This window comes from Mirounga angustirostris, unplaced genomic scaffold (genome assembly GCF_029215605.1).
Source record: "Mirounga angustirostris isolate CCGP_5_RB_7025 unplaced genomic scaffold, mMirAng1.0.hap1 SCAF_6, whole genome shotgun sequence".
NCBI classification, from domain to species: Eukaryota; Metazoa; Chordata; class Mammalia; order Carnivora; family Phocidae; genus Mirounga; species Mirounga angustirostris.
The window spans coordinates 127,065,306-127,082,564 of record NW_026991714.1 but is presented as its reverse complement, the minus strand read 5'-3'; the positions used below and the strand labels follow the sequence as shown (position 1 = coordinate 127,082,564).

Below are 17,259 nucleotides of genomic sequence, written 5' to 3'. Positions count from 1 at the left end.
TACATGATCTGGAATGCCAGAGATCTGGAGAATAGACTTCAGTGTAGGCATTTGAAAATTAATCCACATGGATTAGCTAGTAGAGTCCATAAGGAATCCTCTGGGGAGTTTATTGAACATGAAGATTCTTGGGTCCCAGTTCCAGAGACTCTTGTTGAGCAGTGGTGATGGGTGGAATAGATGGTAGGAATCTGTATGTACACATTCCTAAGATGATCCTCAGAGTCCACTTTGAGAAACACTGGTCCAGGGGGAGAACAGGCATCTAATACCTAGGCAATAATTTGAGGACTTGGAAAGCTTAAATTATTGCTTCGGTCTTCTAGACAAGGGCTGCTCCAGATTGGTGGACATGCTCTTGTTTTGTTTCTGGATGGAGTACCTTCTGGTTTCAGCAGCTCTCACAGTGCTCTCTGGTCACTGCCTTGAGGCGCTGGGTCTCTGACTGCACTGAGCATTAAAATCACGGGGATCTCTTTCCTTCCCTGCAGTTTTTCTTGGTACTGTAGTGTTTTATTTTTCCCCCTAGCAATTGTAACTGACTTGTTTATGCTTACCTTTGTCATACCAGGCATAAAATATTTTGGGCGGTGGAATGTGCCCACGAGCATTCTGAATGTTTGTCTAGGGGCCATCTGTCCTCTAGGAAACATGCTAACTACCTCCATTCATGGAAGTCTTCAATGCCATAGCTATGATTTTATTTTATTTTATTTTATTTTTTTCAAAGATTCCATTTATTTATTTAACAGAGAGAGACACAGCGAGAGCAGGAACACAAGCAGGGGGAATGGGAGAGGGAGAAGCAGGCCTCCCGCAGAGCGGGAAGCCCGATGTGGGACTCGATCCCAGGACCCTGGGATCATGACCTGAGCCGAAGGCAGACGCTTAACGACTGAGCCACCCAGGCGCCCTATGATTTTATATTCTTAGACCACCTCCACGTTCTTGTCATCAACCCACTGTCATCAATGAGTCTGTAATTCAGTCTTTATTTTGTACTTTTTCCTATAAGCTTCTAATGCCATGTCATCCTTCTCCCAAGTTAATTTACCAACAGTAAGAATTGGGAGAGCAATAATCTCGCTCTCTCCATCATTCCTTCTCAGCTCTCACAATAATATTTCACCATACCTTCTGCTGTCACTTGCTCCTGTCTAGGCTGATTAGCTAAATCATGTCCTCTTGTCCCATTTTCACTGTCTTTTGCCCAGCTCCGCTACTGTCAACATTTACAAGTCCTTTCCCTTTCATTTCAGTGGGTGTCTAAGTCCTTACTAGTCTCCTAATTACTAAATATTTTTTTCAGTTCTTGTTAAACAACCATTCAGATACAGATGCATTTGTAGTTTCGAAGCTATGGGTAATGCTAGAGCAGAGTCCTGTGGACTTTCTATCATTTTCCCATTGCTTCTCTGCCCTATAGATCTAACCTTGCAACACCTCAGTGGCTCTAATCAGCCACGATCTAACCACAATTCAAAATTCTTTGATCTAGGGCACTGTAAATCCTCAAACACCCACAGCTTTCAGCATTGTGCAGCTTCTCTCGTGAGCTATATTGCCTCCTGAATTGCCTATTTCATAATCAGCCTGATCACCAGCAAAAATTTTTCCCAGGGAGCTGGGACAGGAGGGGAGGGACTTTGGATCAACCCAAATACAAATGCCATAGCTTCTCTTTTAGCTCTTGGAAAGTCTCCAAGTTTCTTTTGTTTCTTTGTGTTTTCTTACCTAACATTTATGATCCATGATCCATACACCCTAATTTAATTTAATTTAATTTTATTATTATTTTTTTAAAGATTTTATTTATTTATTTGACAGAGAGACACAGCGAGAGAAGGAACACAAGCAGGGGGAGTGGGAGAGGGAGAAGAAGGCTTCCCGCAGAGCAGGGAGCCCGATGCGAGGCTCGATCCCAGGACCCTGGGATCATGACCTGAGCCGAAGGCAGACGCTTAACGACTGAGCCACCCAGGCGCCCCGATCCATACACCCTAATTTTAAAGCCCCTCTTCATGTGATACCATTTGAAGAAATTTATTTTACCACCATAGGAAGTTCACAGAAAATTGCAAGTTCCCACTCTCTGGTAGTTACGTCTAATTGTGGATGAGCAGTTTAAACCACTATCCAATTAGTTTCAACAATTTCTTCCCATTTGGGGGAGTTTTCCAAAGTAGTGTAGCCCGTGAGGCTGTCTGTTGCACATCACATTGTGTACTTAGCAGTTCAGCAGCCGTGGTGAGAACACATGCCTGATTCTATATGATCTGGGGCACAGATGGACACAGGAACAGCAGTACCAAACACGATGCTGACTTCAGACTTACTATTTCCTTTGCATGGCCAGGACCCTGTTACGAGGTCAAGTTCATGTGCTGGACTCCATCTCCCCTGCGTAAGAGAGTCCTTTCCCGGTGAAGAATTCAGTCCCATGCAGCAAGCTTCTTACAGGCCAGCACTACTTTGCCAAGTGCGCTCTGATACACTTGAATCCCAGTGGTTAACGTAGTAGCTTAGATTGAAGCTAGGATTCCCTTTTTGCCTTCCCCACACATGTGTATATATATTTTTAAACCTGTGTAGTTTTTTTTTTTAATTTTTTTTTTTCTTAAGATTTTATTTATTTGCAAGAGAGACAATGAGAGACAGCATGAGAGGGAGGAGGGTCAGAGGGAGAAGCAGACTCCCTGCTGAGCAGGGAGCCTGATGTCAGACTCGATCCCGGGACTCCAGGATCATGACCTGAGCCGAAGGCAGTCGCTTAACCAACTGAGCCACCCAGGCGCCCCCTTTTTTTTTTTTTAATTTTTTTTAAATTAATTAATTTATTTTTTTAAACCTGTGTAGTTTTGTGGGGTTTTTTTAGATTTTATGTATTTATTTGAGAGAGAGAGCACGAGCAGGGGTGAGAGGGAGAGGGAGAAGCAGACTCTCCACTGAGCAGGGAGTTCGATGTGGGGCTCCATCCCAGGACCCTGAGGTCACGACCTGAGCCGAAGGCAGACTGAGCCACCCAGGTGCCCCCCTCCCCCACATATTTTTAAAAAGCAAAATTCTGAATGTGAGTCTCCAGAATTTAGTGTTTTCCTCTCAGGGCCCAAAACTTTCATCTCAATGTACTCTGATACCCTCGTTTATTTGGCACCCACCCCCTTCACTTTCCTCACAAGTCTTTGAATAATAGGTTTGACTTCTCCCTACCCTTTAATCCCATCTTTCGAGGTCCATAAAAAGTCTCTGAAGCTCTAGCTGGCCTATTTCAGGAGAGACCATTTGATTACAAATTGGGGGGATAGCCCAGGGAAACAGAGAAGTGGCAGGGAATGAATGCAGATGCAGATCTCTGTCTGGTGATCTAGCACAGAGAGAGAATGGGAAAGGAGTGAACAGGTTAAGGGGAGGATCCAGAGTAGGGGAGCCGCCTGGAGCTGTAGCTAGAAGGTACACCAGGGAAGCAGCTTCTCTTTGAATGAATGTGTGACAGCCAGCTTTTCACCTCCTAGAACTCACAAGATGTCTCGGGCCAGGGAGAGCCCAAAGACGGTTCTTTCTGAGCAAGTCTCCGTGTGATTCTCTCCGTCTTTTACAGCATCTGACCCACAGGACACATGCTCACCAGCACACGTGGAGATATGCACACACACAGTGACATAGAAGGCAAGCTTTACGAATGACTGTGAAAGAATATCCCATAGGCCCGAAGTTTTTCACTACCCCCTCTGACAATACCCAAGGATATTTAAACTAGGAGCATTTTGCTGTACAATTAGAAAGAATTAAATTTAAGATGCAAACATTTTTTAAGGCGTGAACAGCATGACTAATTCTTTTCCATTGTAAAGTCCAAATAATTGAGATCAGGCTCTTTCCCATTTAGCTAGGGGAAGGGATTAGAAAGTAGAAGGCACAGATATCTGAAGTCTTGAAGGGAAGAGAAATATCCAGAATTTCAAAGACATGTTGCCTTCTACTTAAAAATCTGTCTGGAAGGGACAAAGGTGATCTTAGTGGAGAGATCTATTTCAGTAGGAGCAGAGGAACAGAAGCAAGGTTACAGCAAACGAGCAGTTATGAAATGAAAGCTGCCAGTGAAGACTCACTGAGGGAGGAAGGCATTAAAAGGAAAGACAGACATGACTGCAGTGCAGACTGGGGCCAAGTGAAGGTTTTTTCCAAGATAAGTATAAAAAAAAAATTAAGGAACGTGTTGTTTTGTCCTATTCCCATACCTAGGTCTCTTTCTTCCAAAGGAATTCAGGCCTATAAATAATTCTCAAACTGTTTTTCACAAATGTAAATTTTCCATATTATAATGCAGTGCCCTAAAACGTACGAAAAAGAAAAGTCTTATAAACCACTTAGCTAAAAAAAAAGTTAAACAGATGCATCAGTTTTAGTAGAAGTCATATTAAAATTTATAATAAAGTCCCACATTATCTCAAATCCAGCCCGTGCCAAATAATTCCTGGCAAAGACCATACAGTAGCTGATGGGACAACTGTGTATTATAGGTCTCTGCAAAACAATCCCAGGCAGATTCTTTCCCGAGCAAATCACAAATTTTCAAGGCACAGTCTTTTCCTCTGAAACTAAAACGTCAAGTGTATTCCAGGATATTTTATAAAGTGATAGGCTGTTCTTCCTTGTCCTTATTTCCTTCCTCCTTTATGTATTGTGGCAAACTCTGCTGAGAAACGCTGAGCTACAAAAAAGCACTTCAACACTTAGCATTTAAATGAGGACTCTAACTGGGAATAAGCTGTATTCTGTCTCTGTTCTGTGGCCTCCAAGCAAAAGCTGCTAAGGAACAGCCCAAGCCACTGTTCCCAGAAAGCCTGGGATTACAGGAACCTCTTCCAGGATCGTTATGGAGGCAGAGAATTTTGTTTTGTTTGTTGATTTTGTTACTTTTGTCCCTGTAGTATAGGGTTTAGAAAATGTTCATGTTCTCAACTGCACTGATGAATACAATACCAGTTGATTTCAGGATCAAGAAGGAAGGTGTAGGGGCGCCTGGGTGGCTCAGTTGTTAAGCGTCTGCCTTCGGCTCAGGTCATGATCCCAGGATCCTGGGATCGAGCCCCGTGTCGGGCTCCCTGCTCGGCAGGAAGCCTGCTTCTCCCTCTCCCACTCCCCCTGCTTGTGTTCCTGCTCTCGCTATCTCTCTCTCTGTCAAATAAATAAATAAAATCTTAAAAAAAAAAAAAAAAGAAGTGTATATGGTGTATATGGTAACTCTAAGAATTATCCTACAGAGCAACTAGGTGAAGAGTTCAAGCTGAGAAATTTGACAAGTTTTGGCACTTTAGTGTCATTTTTTACTATTTAATGGAACTGAATCTAAATAGATGGTAAAAATGTTCTGTCCTCAATCCAATCCAACTATCTACTTCTGCTGCCTTTGCTAATCAGCCACAGCTCAAACAGAAATAAACTCAAATATGTATTTGAATGAATTTTCTCTTTTTACTAATTTTTATTTTTGATTTTTCTCCCCAAGGGCAGTTGGTCATATCTGTATGTTCTCCAAGATTCACTCTAGTCACTGACTCTAGATCTCTCAGAGGCAGGATAGGAGATTTTTTTTCCCTATTGCTCCTCTTCCAATTTTGAACCATGGTAGTATTTAGAAGATTTAGACAAAGAGATACATGCAGTTGAAAATGTGACAGAAAGTATAGATGAAGCAAGATAAGCTAGTGGTTGATAACTATTGAAGCAGAGTTTGGGTGGTTCATTAGATACTGCTCTCTCTCTCTTTGCTGAAAAAATGAAATTTTCCATAACATAAAATTAAACAATACACTACTTCTGAACCAATAATTTATGCAGTGTAGGTTCCACCAGACACCTTGGATTAACGTGAAGAAATGTCAGACAGGATAATTTGGTTCACTATTTATTATCCTGGCTCCTGGTGTGGAATGGAATCTTTCAAGTCAGGTACGGTAAGCCTGAAGAGCTTGAGTAAAGGAAAAGGACTGAGATTTATGGCAGCAAAAGAGAATTAGTTTTGAATGAAGAGGAAATCTCTCATAAGGCAGAATATTTAAGTTTGGCCTATAAAGCCTAAGAATTTCATCTATGGAGTTGTACAGAAAGACTGAACTACTGGCCCACTTACAGGGCCTCATGGAGATGACTGGAACACAGCCTCATACTGTGCTGGTTCCAGAGGATGCTGAAGTTGGGGAAACAACCAAAAGTGAATTTGGACTGGTCAGGTAATGGTGAATTTAAGTGATCCCCTTATGGTCTGATTGCTCTTGGCTTAGAGATAACTCTGACCTAAGAAGCATACAGAGAAATGATATGATCAATAGCCAGAGCCTACAATAAAGATTGAGAAAAACAAGCCATAAAAGTTTGGCTTATAATGAGACTAGAGAATCTGTCCAAAGTGAATGGTGGTTTCTTTTGAGAGGCCCTCCGAGTGTAGATATATTTCAATGGGAGGCAATGGGGAATGTTATTTATGTGAACTGAGCTCAGTTTCCCCCAGGCTAGTCTTTTACTTAGGATAAAAAATCTGCTTTCTGCAAAGTGAGGGTTTATCCTAAGAAAAATTATATTGATCTCTCTCTCCTAGCCCTATGAATTCTCCTCTGCCTTTCTGATGGAGATAGAACAGAGTTCTTTCCTTCTTTTTCTTTCTTTCTTTTAAAGATTTTATTTATTTATTTGAGAGAGAGAGAGAGAGCATAGAGGGAGAGGTAGAAGCAGACTCCCTGCTGAGCAGAGAACCCAATGCGGGGCTCAGGACCCTGAGATCATGACCTGAGTCAAAGGCAGACGCCCAACCAACTGAGCCACTCAGGTGTCCCTCCTTCTTTCTTTCTTTCTTTCTTTCTTTCTTTCTTTCTTTCTTTCTTTCTTTCTTTCTTTCTTTCTTTCTTTCTTTCTTTCTTTCTTCCTTCCTTCCTTCCTTCCTTCCTTCCTTTCTTTCTTTCTTTCTCTCTTTCTCCTTCCTTCCTTCCTTCCTTCCCTCCTTTCAAGACCAACACTGTATGTTTATTCTCTACATCTCCCTGTCACATGTTTGAATTAGGGATCTTGGGGAATTTGTTTTTGCCTCTGCCTATTACTTTGAATGTAAGGGGAATCAAAAGTCAAAAGAGCTCTAAAGATTCCAAGTGTCTCTTTAAAAGCTGTTACATGAAAAACAATGAAATGGAGGGCACCACAATAATTCTTGGGTTCCTGCAGATCCTAAGATGTGCTACAAAATTTTTGTGCTACAAAATTTATCCTTAGGAAAATATCGTCAGAGCTAGCTTTCTTAATGCTATACCGGAAACCTTAACATCACAGGCAGTACAGATAGTTTTTGAATGATCTTCAAATAAGCACAAGCCCACTACGTTGAAAAGAACAGGTAATTTGAGGTTTTTGGCAAAAGACGGTACACATGTAATCCAAATCAAAGAGCCTGCAGACAGTTTTCAGTGAGATGAAAGGAATGAAATAACAGAATGAAATAATATAAATTTGTTGGATAGGGGCGCCTGGGTGGCTCAGTCGTTAAGCGTCTGCCTTCAGCTCAGGTCATGATCCCAGGGTCCTGGTATCGAACCCCACATTGGGCTCCCTGCTCGGCAGGAAGCCTGCTTCTCCCTCTCCCGCTCCCCATGCTTATGTTCCTTCTCTCGCTGTGTCTCTCTCTGTCAAATAAATAAATAAAATCTTTTTAAAAAATTTGTTGTATAATAAGTGTAAGATAATTTAAATAAGCTAACAGAACTAATTTTTTTAACATAAAAATACCAGTCAGGTACAAGCTTTTGTTTCTTAATGCCAGACTTCTAAATGTGGATCAGACTACTGTTAACATCATTAAAAATTCCCAGAAGAATTGGAGTGTCAGGGAAAGAAGGATGGCCACAGCAGGAAGGACCATGGTCCAGTGTTCTGGCTCCTGAGCTATGAATGTGGGCACGGAAAACCAAGCAAGGTCCTATCTGAAGCAGAAGGGCTTATTGGAGAAAAACCATGAGTGCTGTTGATTCAAATTCCTGTCTTACCACTGACAAGTTTTGTGTCTTTGGCCAGTTAGGTAGTGAACATGTACTAAGTGTTGGTTCACATTATCATTATTCCTGAGATAGATTTTGTCCCAGGATATGGGGCAGAGCCAAAGCTAATTCTAAATGACCCTTTTTCAGAAGACGATAGCAATGCAAAAGTAAGGACTTAAGTAAACCATGGAACCTTCTGCTTTTAAACTAGAAAATATGAAAAAGCTCTGAGAACTGATACCTACTTCTGGAAGTTTCTGAACTTAAGAAAAGATTAAGCTTAAATTAAGATTGAAGTTTCCTGTCATGGTCTTCCCTTATGTAAAATAGTTTACATGCAAAGGTCAGTTCAAAACACATTCGTCAGTAGGGCATAGTTCAGCCTGAGGCCTCAACAACCAGATTTTCTGTGTTCAAGTTCCATCTGGATCATTATCAGTTAGGTGATCTTGCCAAGTTATTTAAGATCTCTGGGCCTCAGTTCCCTCACCTGTAAAATGTAGATGACTATAGAATCTACTTTGGAGGATCAATATAAGGAATTGTAAAGCACTTACAACAGTGCCTGCCTACATAGCAAGTTACCCATTATTACAATTGTGGTTAATTTCCACATAAGAGACACAATGATAGATAAGGCAAGGTGTCTGATCCTAAAGGAGTTTCTGGGCTAGTGAAGAAGACAGATTCAAAAGCAGAATTCCAATAAAAGGTACCAAGTGCCACAGTGGCTTAACCTGCCACTGGATATAATGGGGGCAGAGAGAAGAGGTAGCTAATTCAACCTGGGAAGCCTTCCAGGAGGAGGGAATACCTAAACTAAGTCTTCAAAGATGAGTAGATGGCAAGGTTCTAGTGGAATCTTTGGAATCTTTTAGCCAAAAAATATTTCACCCAAAATGTGAACAAATAAAATCCTTTCTAAATGTCTTAACTGATTTTAATAATAGTAAACATCAAGCAGATTAAGAGAACTTGATCATATCAGTTGGAAAAGAAAAAAAGCTAAGAGTAAATTGAGCCCAGGAAAAAGGGATTTGTATTTATAGTCCCAAGAGAGAATAGCATTGCCTAATATATAGCATTAAACCGATTGTCCCAGGTGGGAAAAAGAGAAAAAAGTAAACTCTTTCCATGGAAGAGAGAGGGTTTGGATTGAAACTCCTTTTCTTCTGATCCTTTTTTAAGGAGATCCTTCTTTGTGTCATATTATCATCCACATGCACAAAATAAACACGCATCATGGAGCATCTGCCCTTTTTAAACAAACTGGTTTTGTAAGAAAAGCTGTAATGAAGTGTCTCTTCCCAGGACCTCCTAGCCTTTGTAAATGATGATGATGATAGTAATAAATATTGTTAACTAATTAATTATTATTAGCTAACTTATTTTTATTCATGGCAGGAAGTATAGAGACTCTGAAAGTAAAAATGTGGGGCTCAAGTTGTTGACAAATCAATGACAAAACTGGGAATTAAACTTCTGTGATCATGTCTCAAGCCCTTAGAAGGACCTCCAACAGTGCAACTACTAACCTAATCCCCCTAAGAGTTACCCCATGAATCCCAAGTCTTTTCATGGGTTATGAATTTTTTTATTGATCAGGGAAGCTATTGGTATGTGACCCTTTGATACTCGCATATTATTTTCCAGATTCCAAAGGAACTTTCACTTACCTTTTATTTCCCTAACATCAGAGATTCCCAGCCTCTCTGAGGATGAGAATTTCTTTTTAATGTAACAAAGTTTAGTGCATCCTCACTTGATTGCACTTGTTCTTTTGTATCTGTTAGTGAAAAAACTTAACAGAAACTTGACAACAAATTATCATGAATTCAGTAATTTTAAGTGTGTATTTTATTGTTCATAATATACATTTGAAAAATAGTAGCACATGTATGTGGAGAATAATTTTAGCTATAGATGATGCTTGGAGAGGGTATGGATGCAAGACAACCCCCCTACATTCACTGAAGCCCTTGCTGATCAGGGGTTCTGCAAGTCATTATCAGGTGAAATTTCACAGAAATTCATAGAAAGGTCATAGAAAGGTTACTTTAAATACATAAATGTAGCTAACCAAGGAACGGTGTATTTCAAAAGCTGCCTTAAAACCCAAAGATTTTCAATAAATTCTTGCTCTACCGCAGAAAAGAAACTGACTCTGTTTAAATGCTTTGGAAAGAATGAGAGCAGAGCCATAGTTAACCTCTGTGTTCCAGTGCATCTTTCTGATTTGGTCATCAAGTTGGGCGGGTGGAGGAGAGAGAGAGAAAGGAGAAATGGGCAGAATTGGGCAAAACCTAGGATCATTATGAGACATCATTTGAAGTAAAATGAAGGCAACAGTTAAGGAAAAACGTGTTCCAGGCCCATTCATGCCAGATGAGTGAGTGTACTGGAAATGAAAAGTCAAATTGGCTCATCTCTGGCCACCATTATAACCATCACTATCTGCTTTTTTGGGGGGGAGCCATTGGGATTAAGGAAAACAGATTCAAAGAAAATATTTTTCTCCAGTTACTAAAGGAGAATTCTCAGGAGTGTCCCAACAAGAAGAAACGGTGGAGAATGCTTTTTAAAAAAATTTCCAGTCATCTTGCCTTGAGAACCCTAGTAAAACTACATGTTGTAAGTGAGTGTCATCTTTATTTCCTCCTTTCAAGCCCAAGAGCTTCTGTTGATGGACTTTTTTGACAGTAATTTCAGGCAAGCCTACAATTGAACAGCCAAGCAGAAATTGTGGTTCTCTATTTGTTAAATGCTTTTGAGGTCCTTACATAAAAGGCTGATAATGAAGTATTAAGAGAAGCATCTGAAAGGCTGTGGTTGGTCAAATTTCTCTGCATGGCACAAAGGGGAAGATGACCTTATGCAGAACCCTGATAGTTCCATTATAAGAATAATCAAGACTTAATGTTAAATGTAAAAATCACTCTTCAAATGCTACCAAAAGCAGACCCTTGGCGAAGTGTAAATGTTTAATTCAAATTAGGGCTTACAGAGAAAAAGCAATTAAAATCTCATTGCATTATACAGGAGATTTGTACATTTTCTCCTCAAAGTCAGGCAAGGCGAGAAGGGGTTCTTAAACCCTGTTTTTAAATTAGAACTTTCTTTCACATCTCTTTTTTCTTTTTTCTTTTTGAATCCAGACACTTGAATTTGGACAGACAAGCAACCCAGCCACCTTTCAGTGTGGCTCTGTCAGTATTGGAATGAAATGAACATGACCCCCTCCAGCAGGGAAGGAACACACAGTAAAGGTATTTTTTACAGAACAATTCTTCACACTGCCCTGGTGACTGGGGAAAGGAATCTCGTGTTTCTCTTTTGCTGATACTGAATCAGCTGAAGAATACCATGAACATCAGTAGAAATGCTCTGAAATAGTCTCCGCTCCCTTTTGTCTTTTTGTTCTCATGAGAGGAAAAAAGAGAGACTTTTTTTTGAACGTGAAATATTTAATTAAAATGCCAGTTAAAAATTGACCAATTATTTGGTAGTTCATTTCGTAATTGGAGGTGTTGCAAATGACTGCCTTGACTTGCAAATCATTGTATAAATTTGGCGTATTTCTTAACCAGCTCTCTCATAAAGATGGCTATACTAGCTTATGATAAGAATACGTTCTTGGCACAGGAAGCTGATTTCAGCAAAGAAATCCCTATCCTTGCTTCATCAACAGTTTATGTAGCAATTGGATTCATACCTTGGTTAAATGGTCACAATGCAAACTGATAAAGAAAGAGACTGAGCTTATATATCTCAGTATATCTCCAAACACCCTAGCAACCTGCACTTCCCAGGTCTTTCTTTTGTATTTCATTGCGTAGTTACTTGTTAACATTTCCGTGTATAGATACTTTATGTGATTTCCAAGAGCTAAACAAAACTGACAATAATATCACCTATCATTTGTGAGGTGGTTTATAGTTTCCAAAGCACTTTCACCAACATTGCCTCATTTCCTGAGCAATTTAGAAATGTTTGTAAATTGTATACATTACATAAATTTGTAGAAAGTTTAGATTTCTAAAATATTTTATCTCAAATATGTTTGTTAACCCAATACCAACTCAACAGATCAAGCTAATTTTTATCTCTAAGACACAATGATGTGAGTAGTTACTTGAAATATTCTGAAAAAAGTGAAGTCAGAAAGTGCAAAGTAAGATCCCATTGAATTTTGTCTCCAGCCTTCACCTCAAAGATCAGATTCAAACACAGTAGAACTTGCTTTGAACCACCTTCCTTTTCTCCACAATGCTGACATCAGGATTTGGTAAAAAAAAAAAGGGGGGGGGGGGCTACTGTCCATTTCTCCCAAAACCACTTAGAATATTTGTGGTACAGCAATTTATTAATCTATTTTTAAATCTATTATTTTATTAGTCAGGGTCCTAAAGATTTACTGAAATCAGCCATAAATTTAGGAAGAGCCCCCTACTCCATAGACAGTTTTTCCTAGGAGAGATCCCAAATCTTCCTACATTTCGGGAAATGAAAAAGAGCTCTCTCCCATATATTACATACATTTACCTAGTCCCAGTTCCAGGTAGGAGTCCAGGTTACTTACCAGGTGTAGCTGAGTCGGAGGATACAGGTGAAAAGGAAGATACACACAGAAGGCTTCGTAAGCAACATAATCCTCTGGCGCAACAGAGATAGAAAATTCTAAAAACTTGGGAGACAGACAAGATGGGGAAATATACTCCTCAGTGGTAGTGGGATGGAATTCTCCTCAAGTCCCAACTTTCGTGGTGTGTAAGCGATCCCAAACAGAGTTAAGGGGAGGTGAAATGGAGCTGCCAAACTTCCAAAGAAGAGATTATCTACTTAATTAAAGTTTTTTTTTTCCCCCTTCTAAGTCCTTCAGCCAATCAGAACTCAAGTGCCAGAGAAAGATTGAGTCGATCAAAAGAACACTCCAGGATCCTCCCAGACAAATGCAGAAGAAGGAGACGAGGAAAAGGGGACAAAGCGAGGAACACGGAGAAAGAGGACAAAGAAAGAAGGGGGGGAGGAAAAGAGACATAGCAAATCCCCTCCACATAATCACCGCTTGGGGTTTCTCTCCTCCCTCTTGCCTATGCCCTCCCGCCCCACCACAACCTCCCCCACCCACGCACACTCACCCGCAGACTCAGACACACAGGGAGGAGAGCCTGGTCCCCAAGGGGATTTAGAAGGGACTGTGCTTTCCCGGTTGTCCTTTGTAGGGCTTTGAGCCTTAATCTGCATTCAGAGTAGCTTTCTTCAGAGAAAAATATACCATGCACTGGGTGAACCTCAGCCCTCTGATTTGAGAATGTGGGGGATTCAATCCAACCACCTCTGTAAGTTAGAAAGAAGCTTGGGCTACTTTAGGGAACCTGATGGTTTCTTCCTTTCAACTTTTCCATGGAACACTTACTTGTTGAACACCTATTACATTCTCAAACCGACGCTAGGCATCATGGACATTTTAAAAAGACAAAACATGATTTCTGTCCTCGAGACATTTATAGCCCAGTAAGGTGGTAATATAAGAATGTAATTTAATAAGGTATTAAGTTGCTTCAAACTGACTATAAATCATATAGGCTTATTTAGGGAAGGTTTTCTAAAGAGGGTAGAATTTGAACTTAAAATTCATAAATTTAGGAAGAGCCCCTACTCTTCCTAAAGGGTAGAGATTTCAGTAGGCAGCCAAAACCCTACCCTCTTAAAACTCTGGTGGTGAAACAAGTAGGGCACTGAAGCTTCTTGCTCACACATCTCTGAGTTGCTGTCCCTTTTGTCCGCTAGAGAGGAAGGGTCACCTCAGTCACAGTTCTGGGGTTCTCAAAGGGCCCCCAGCTTACTTGCACGTGGCCACATCTCCTGGACTGGCATCCACATCGCCTTTCCTGAGGGCTCCCCAGAGGCAATGGTCTATCTTTGTTCTCTTCCTTTTATCCTTGTTGCTGGCTCTTCAGAACCCTTTCCAGCCAGGTCTACACGGGCAAACTCAACTGGAAAAGAATTATCAGATTAATTCATTGTCAGATTATTCAGGCTGGATGATTGAGGGCTCTTGACCTGAGTATTTTGACTGACTAATTTGTTGTCCACCTGGAATCTTCCAGACCAGGCCTTTATTTGTGATTCCTAAGTGTGACATAAGCTTAGTAGATTTTGACTTCCACTCAACCTTAGGTCCTTCGTTCTCTCTTCTTTTCCCCCTCAGCTTTATTGAGGTATGATTGACAAAAATTGTATACATTTAAGGTGTACAATGTGATGTTTTGATACATGTATGTATTATATTGTGAAATGATTGCCACAATCAAGTTAATTCACACATCTATCACCTCACATGGTTACTGTGTGTGTGTGGTGAGAAAATTTAAAATCTGCTGTCTTAGCACCTTTCAAGTACACAATACAGTATTATTAACTATAGTCCCCATGCTGTACATTTGATTGCCAGAACTTATTCATCTTACAACTAAAAGTTTGTACCCTCCTAGATCTTTCTGTCCTTTATCATTCAGAAAGGGAGCAGCCAGGGGCACCTGGGTGGCTCAGTCATTAAGCATTTGACTCCTCAGATTCCCGGTTTGAGCTCAAGCCTCTGACTCTCCGTTTAGGCTCAGGTTGTGATCTTGGATTTCTGGGATGGAGCCCCACATTTCTTGGCTCAGAGGGGAGTCTGCTTCCCTTGGTTCAGCGGGGAGTCTGCTTCCCCTCTCCGTCTGCCCCCCCTTCTCTCTCTCTCTCAAATAAATAAATAAATAAATCTTTAAAAAAGAAAGAAAGGAAGGAAGGAAGGAAGGAAGGAAGGAAGGAAGGAAGGAAGGAAGGAAGGAAGGAAGGAAGCAGCCAAGTCTATTTAAGACCTAGAGTCAAGTCCTAGGAAGGTAAAGAGTAATGACTCCTGAATTTCAATCTTGACTTCTTCCCTGACAACATTAGGGACAAAGTTCTTTCCATTTACTTGACTAGGGAATTAATTCCCAGGGGATAGAAAAAACTTATAGGAGGTAGAACACACTTGGGTGATTTTTTTGTGAAAAAAGAGTTAATTTAAGACAAGTTTCTTGATGCACTCCCCCACTATCTCAGAATTTTTTCCCACAAAGGGAAAATTTAATACCCTTATCTTTTGTACAAAATTAATGCATTCGTATTGTAAAATTTTAAACATGACAAAAATACATAAGGAGTGCAAATCCTCTTTGATGACCCACCTCCTACTCTGCAGTCCAGTATAACAACTGCTAAGTTTTAGATGATCTTATAGGTTTTAAATTATGCATGTATGAATATAAATATCTATATAAAATTTTCACCAAAATGGGATTATATAGATTATATTTTGCAAGTTGCTTTTCTCATTTAATAATATATTTTGCAGCTTTCTATATTAGGGCCTAAAGATCTCTCTTTTTTTTTCCAAGGAGGAAGATTATATAAATTGTCAGGTGTATAAATTGTCAGCACCCTTGTTTTGCAGAATATTTGGGTTGTTTTCAGCTTAGCAAAAGAATTGGCAACTTTTAATTTATTCCAATTTGGACTTAAGTGTTGCTGGGGGTTTTTTCATGGTTATATTTTATTTTATTTTTCTTTAAGTGTTGCTGCTTTGATCACCTTGATACTGGAGAATAGAGTTATCTCAGTGTCTTAGGTACAATGGGTTATATATAAATTTATGAGTTCCATAGTACTTCATGTTTGTTTTCAACTTTAGAACCTTCTATTTTTTTTTCTTTTTGTACCTCTTAATCCCCTTTACCTATTTGACTCTTCCCCCCACTCCCCTCCCCTCTGACAACCACCAGTTTGTTCTCTGTATTCCTGAGTCTGTTTCTGGTTTGTTTGTTTGTTTGTTATGGGTTTTTATAATATTCCGTTTTGAAAACTGAGATATAATTGACATATAACCTTGTGTAATTTTAATGTGTACAATGCGTTGGTCTGATACATTACAATCTGATTACCATTAGCTAACACCTCTGTCACTTCACATAATTATCATTTCTTCTTCATGGTGAAAACACTTAAGATCTAGTCTCTTAGCAACTTTGAGGTTTATATAATTTTCTCAATCTCTCATCTTCTCTAAATCCTATGACTGGAATTCCCTCTTGATGACCTCAGATAGAAGGCTCTATGTAAAAACAAACTGCACTTACGTAATTCCTCTAAAAATGAACTACATTACATTACTTAATAACTTTTAATATTATAGATATTTGAAACAAGATGTTTTTAGGTTTCCTGGAATTTTATACCAACAATTGATATATCAAAGCATTTTACAATCAAATTTCTGAATCTTCTTCTACCCTAGTTTATCTGAAGATAAGATGTTTGCTTGCTACTATCCTTTTAGACCTAAAAATGTGGAAATAAAGGCACAGGGCAAAAAAGCAATATACTAAATGTTCTTCAGTAGGAAACATTTTTTAAAATGATTTTATTTATTTATTTATTTATTTATTTATTTATTTATTTATTTATTTATTTATTTGAAGGAAAGAGAGAGAGCAGGGGGAGGGCAGAAGGAGACGGAGAGAGAGAATCTCAAGCAGACACCACTCTGAGCACAGAGCCCAACTCAGGGCTTGATCCCATAACCCGGAGATCATGAGCTGAGCCAAAATCAAGAGTCAGATGCTTAACCCACAGAGCCACCCAGACACCTGAGTGGTAAACTCTTTTAAATGATTATTAATGTCCTAACACTCTGCTATATTTTTTTACCCCTACTTAAATCTCTTTGATAGTGGTACATTTGCTTTGTTGTACTTTTTCCCGAGAAAACATAGAAATGTTCATTTGTCTCTATACTTAATTGGCAAAAACTTAATGGTCTGTGATGCATCAAGCCCTGGGTAAGACCCTGAATTATAATCATAGAGAAGTCTGTCACCACATTTATAGTCTGGAAGAAACAGACCAGTAAACACTCAGAAGTGTTAAGGGAAAGAAGTGCATGAGGTGCTAGAGAAGCATAGCAGCTGGGCACCTCAGGAAACAGGGCAGAGCAGACAGGCTTCTGAGCATATGTAAAGAGTGGGGGGAGTCCAAAAACTAAACAAGAGTTCATCAGTAGTCACAAGGAGGAAGGGGGTTCCACACAGAAGGAATAACAGATCTGTTAAGCAGCGGGGTACATGTGGAGAACTGTGGGTAGTTCTCTGTGGCCATAGTGTGGGTGATGTGACATGGAGATAGAAGGAAGGCCAGAGGATTAGGTAGGATG

At 39.8% G+C, this 17,259-nt stretch overlaps 1 protein-coding gene across 16 annotated transcripts in view; it reads left to right on the top strand.

Moving 5' to 3' along the window:
• The window catches only part of SEC31B (SEC31 homolog B, COPII coat complex component), a 116,925-nt gene that overhangs the window by 44,412 nt on the left and 55,254 nt on the right, over positions 1 to 17,259 (top strand). For 3 of the 16 annotated variants that reach the window (XM_064595151.1, XM_064595149.1, XM_064595162.1), the window contains 2 exons: positions 10,545 to 10,659; positions 11,180 to 11,787. In XM_064595151.1, coding sequence (XP_064451221.1) covers positions 10,545 to 10,659; positions 11,180 to 11,187 — 123 coding nt within the window. In that variant the 3' untranslated portion in view covers positions 11,188 to 11,787. Of the gene's footprint in view, positions 1 to 10,544; positions 10,660 to 11,179; positions 11,924 to 12,895; positions 14,284 to 17,259 lie in introns of those variants that run through there. The other 13 variants (XM_064595157.1, XM_064595160.1, XM_064595163.1 and 10 more) reach the window with 9 other exon arrangements.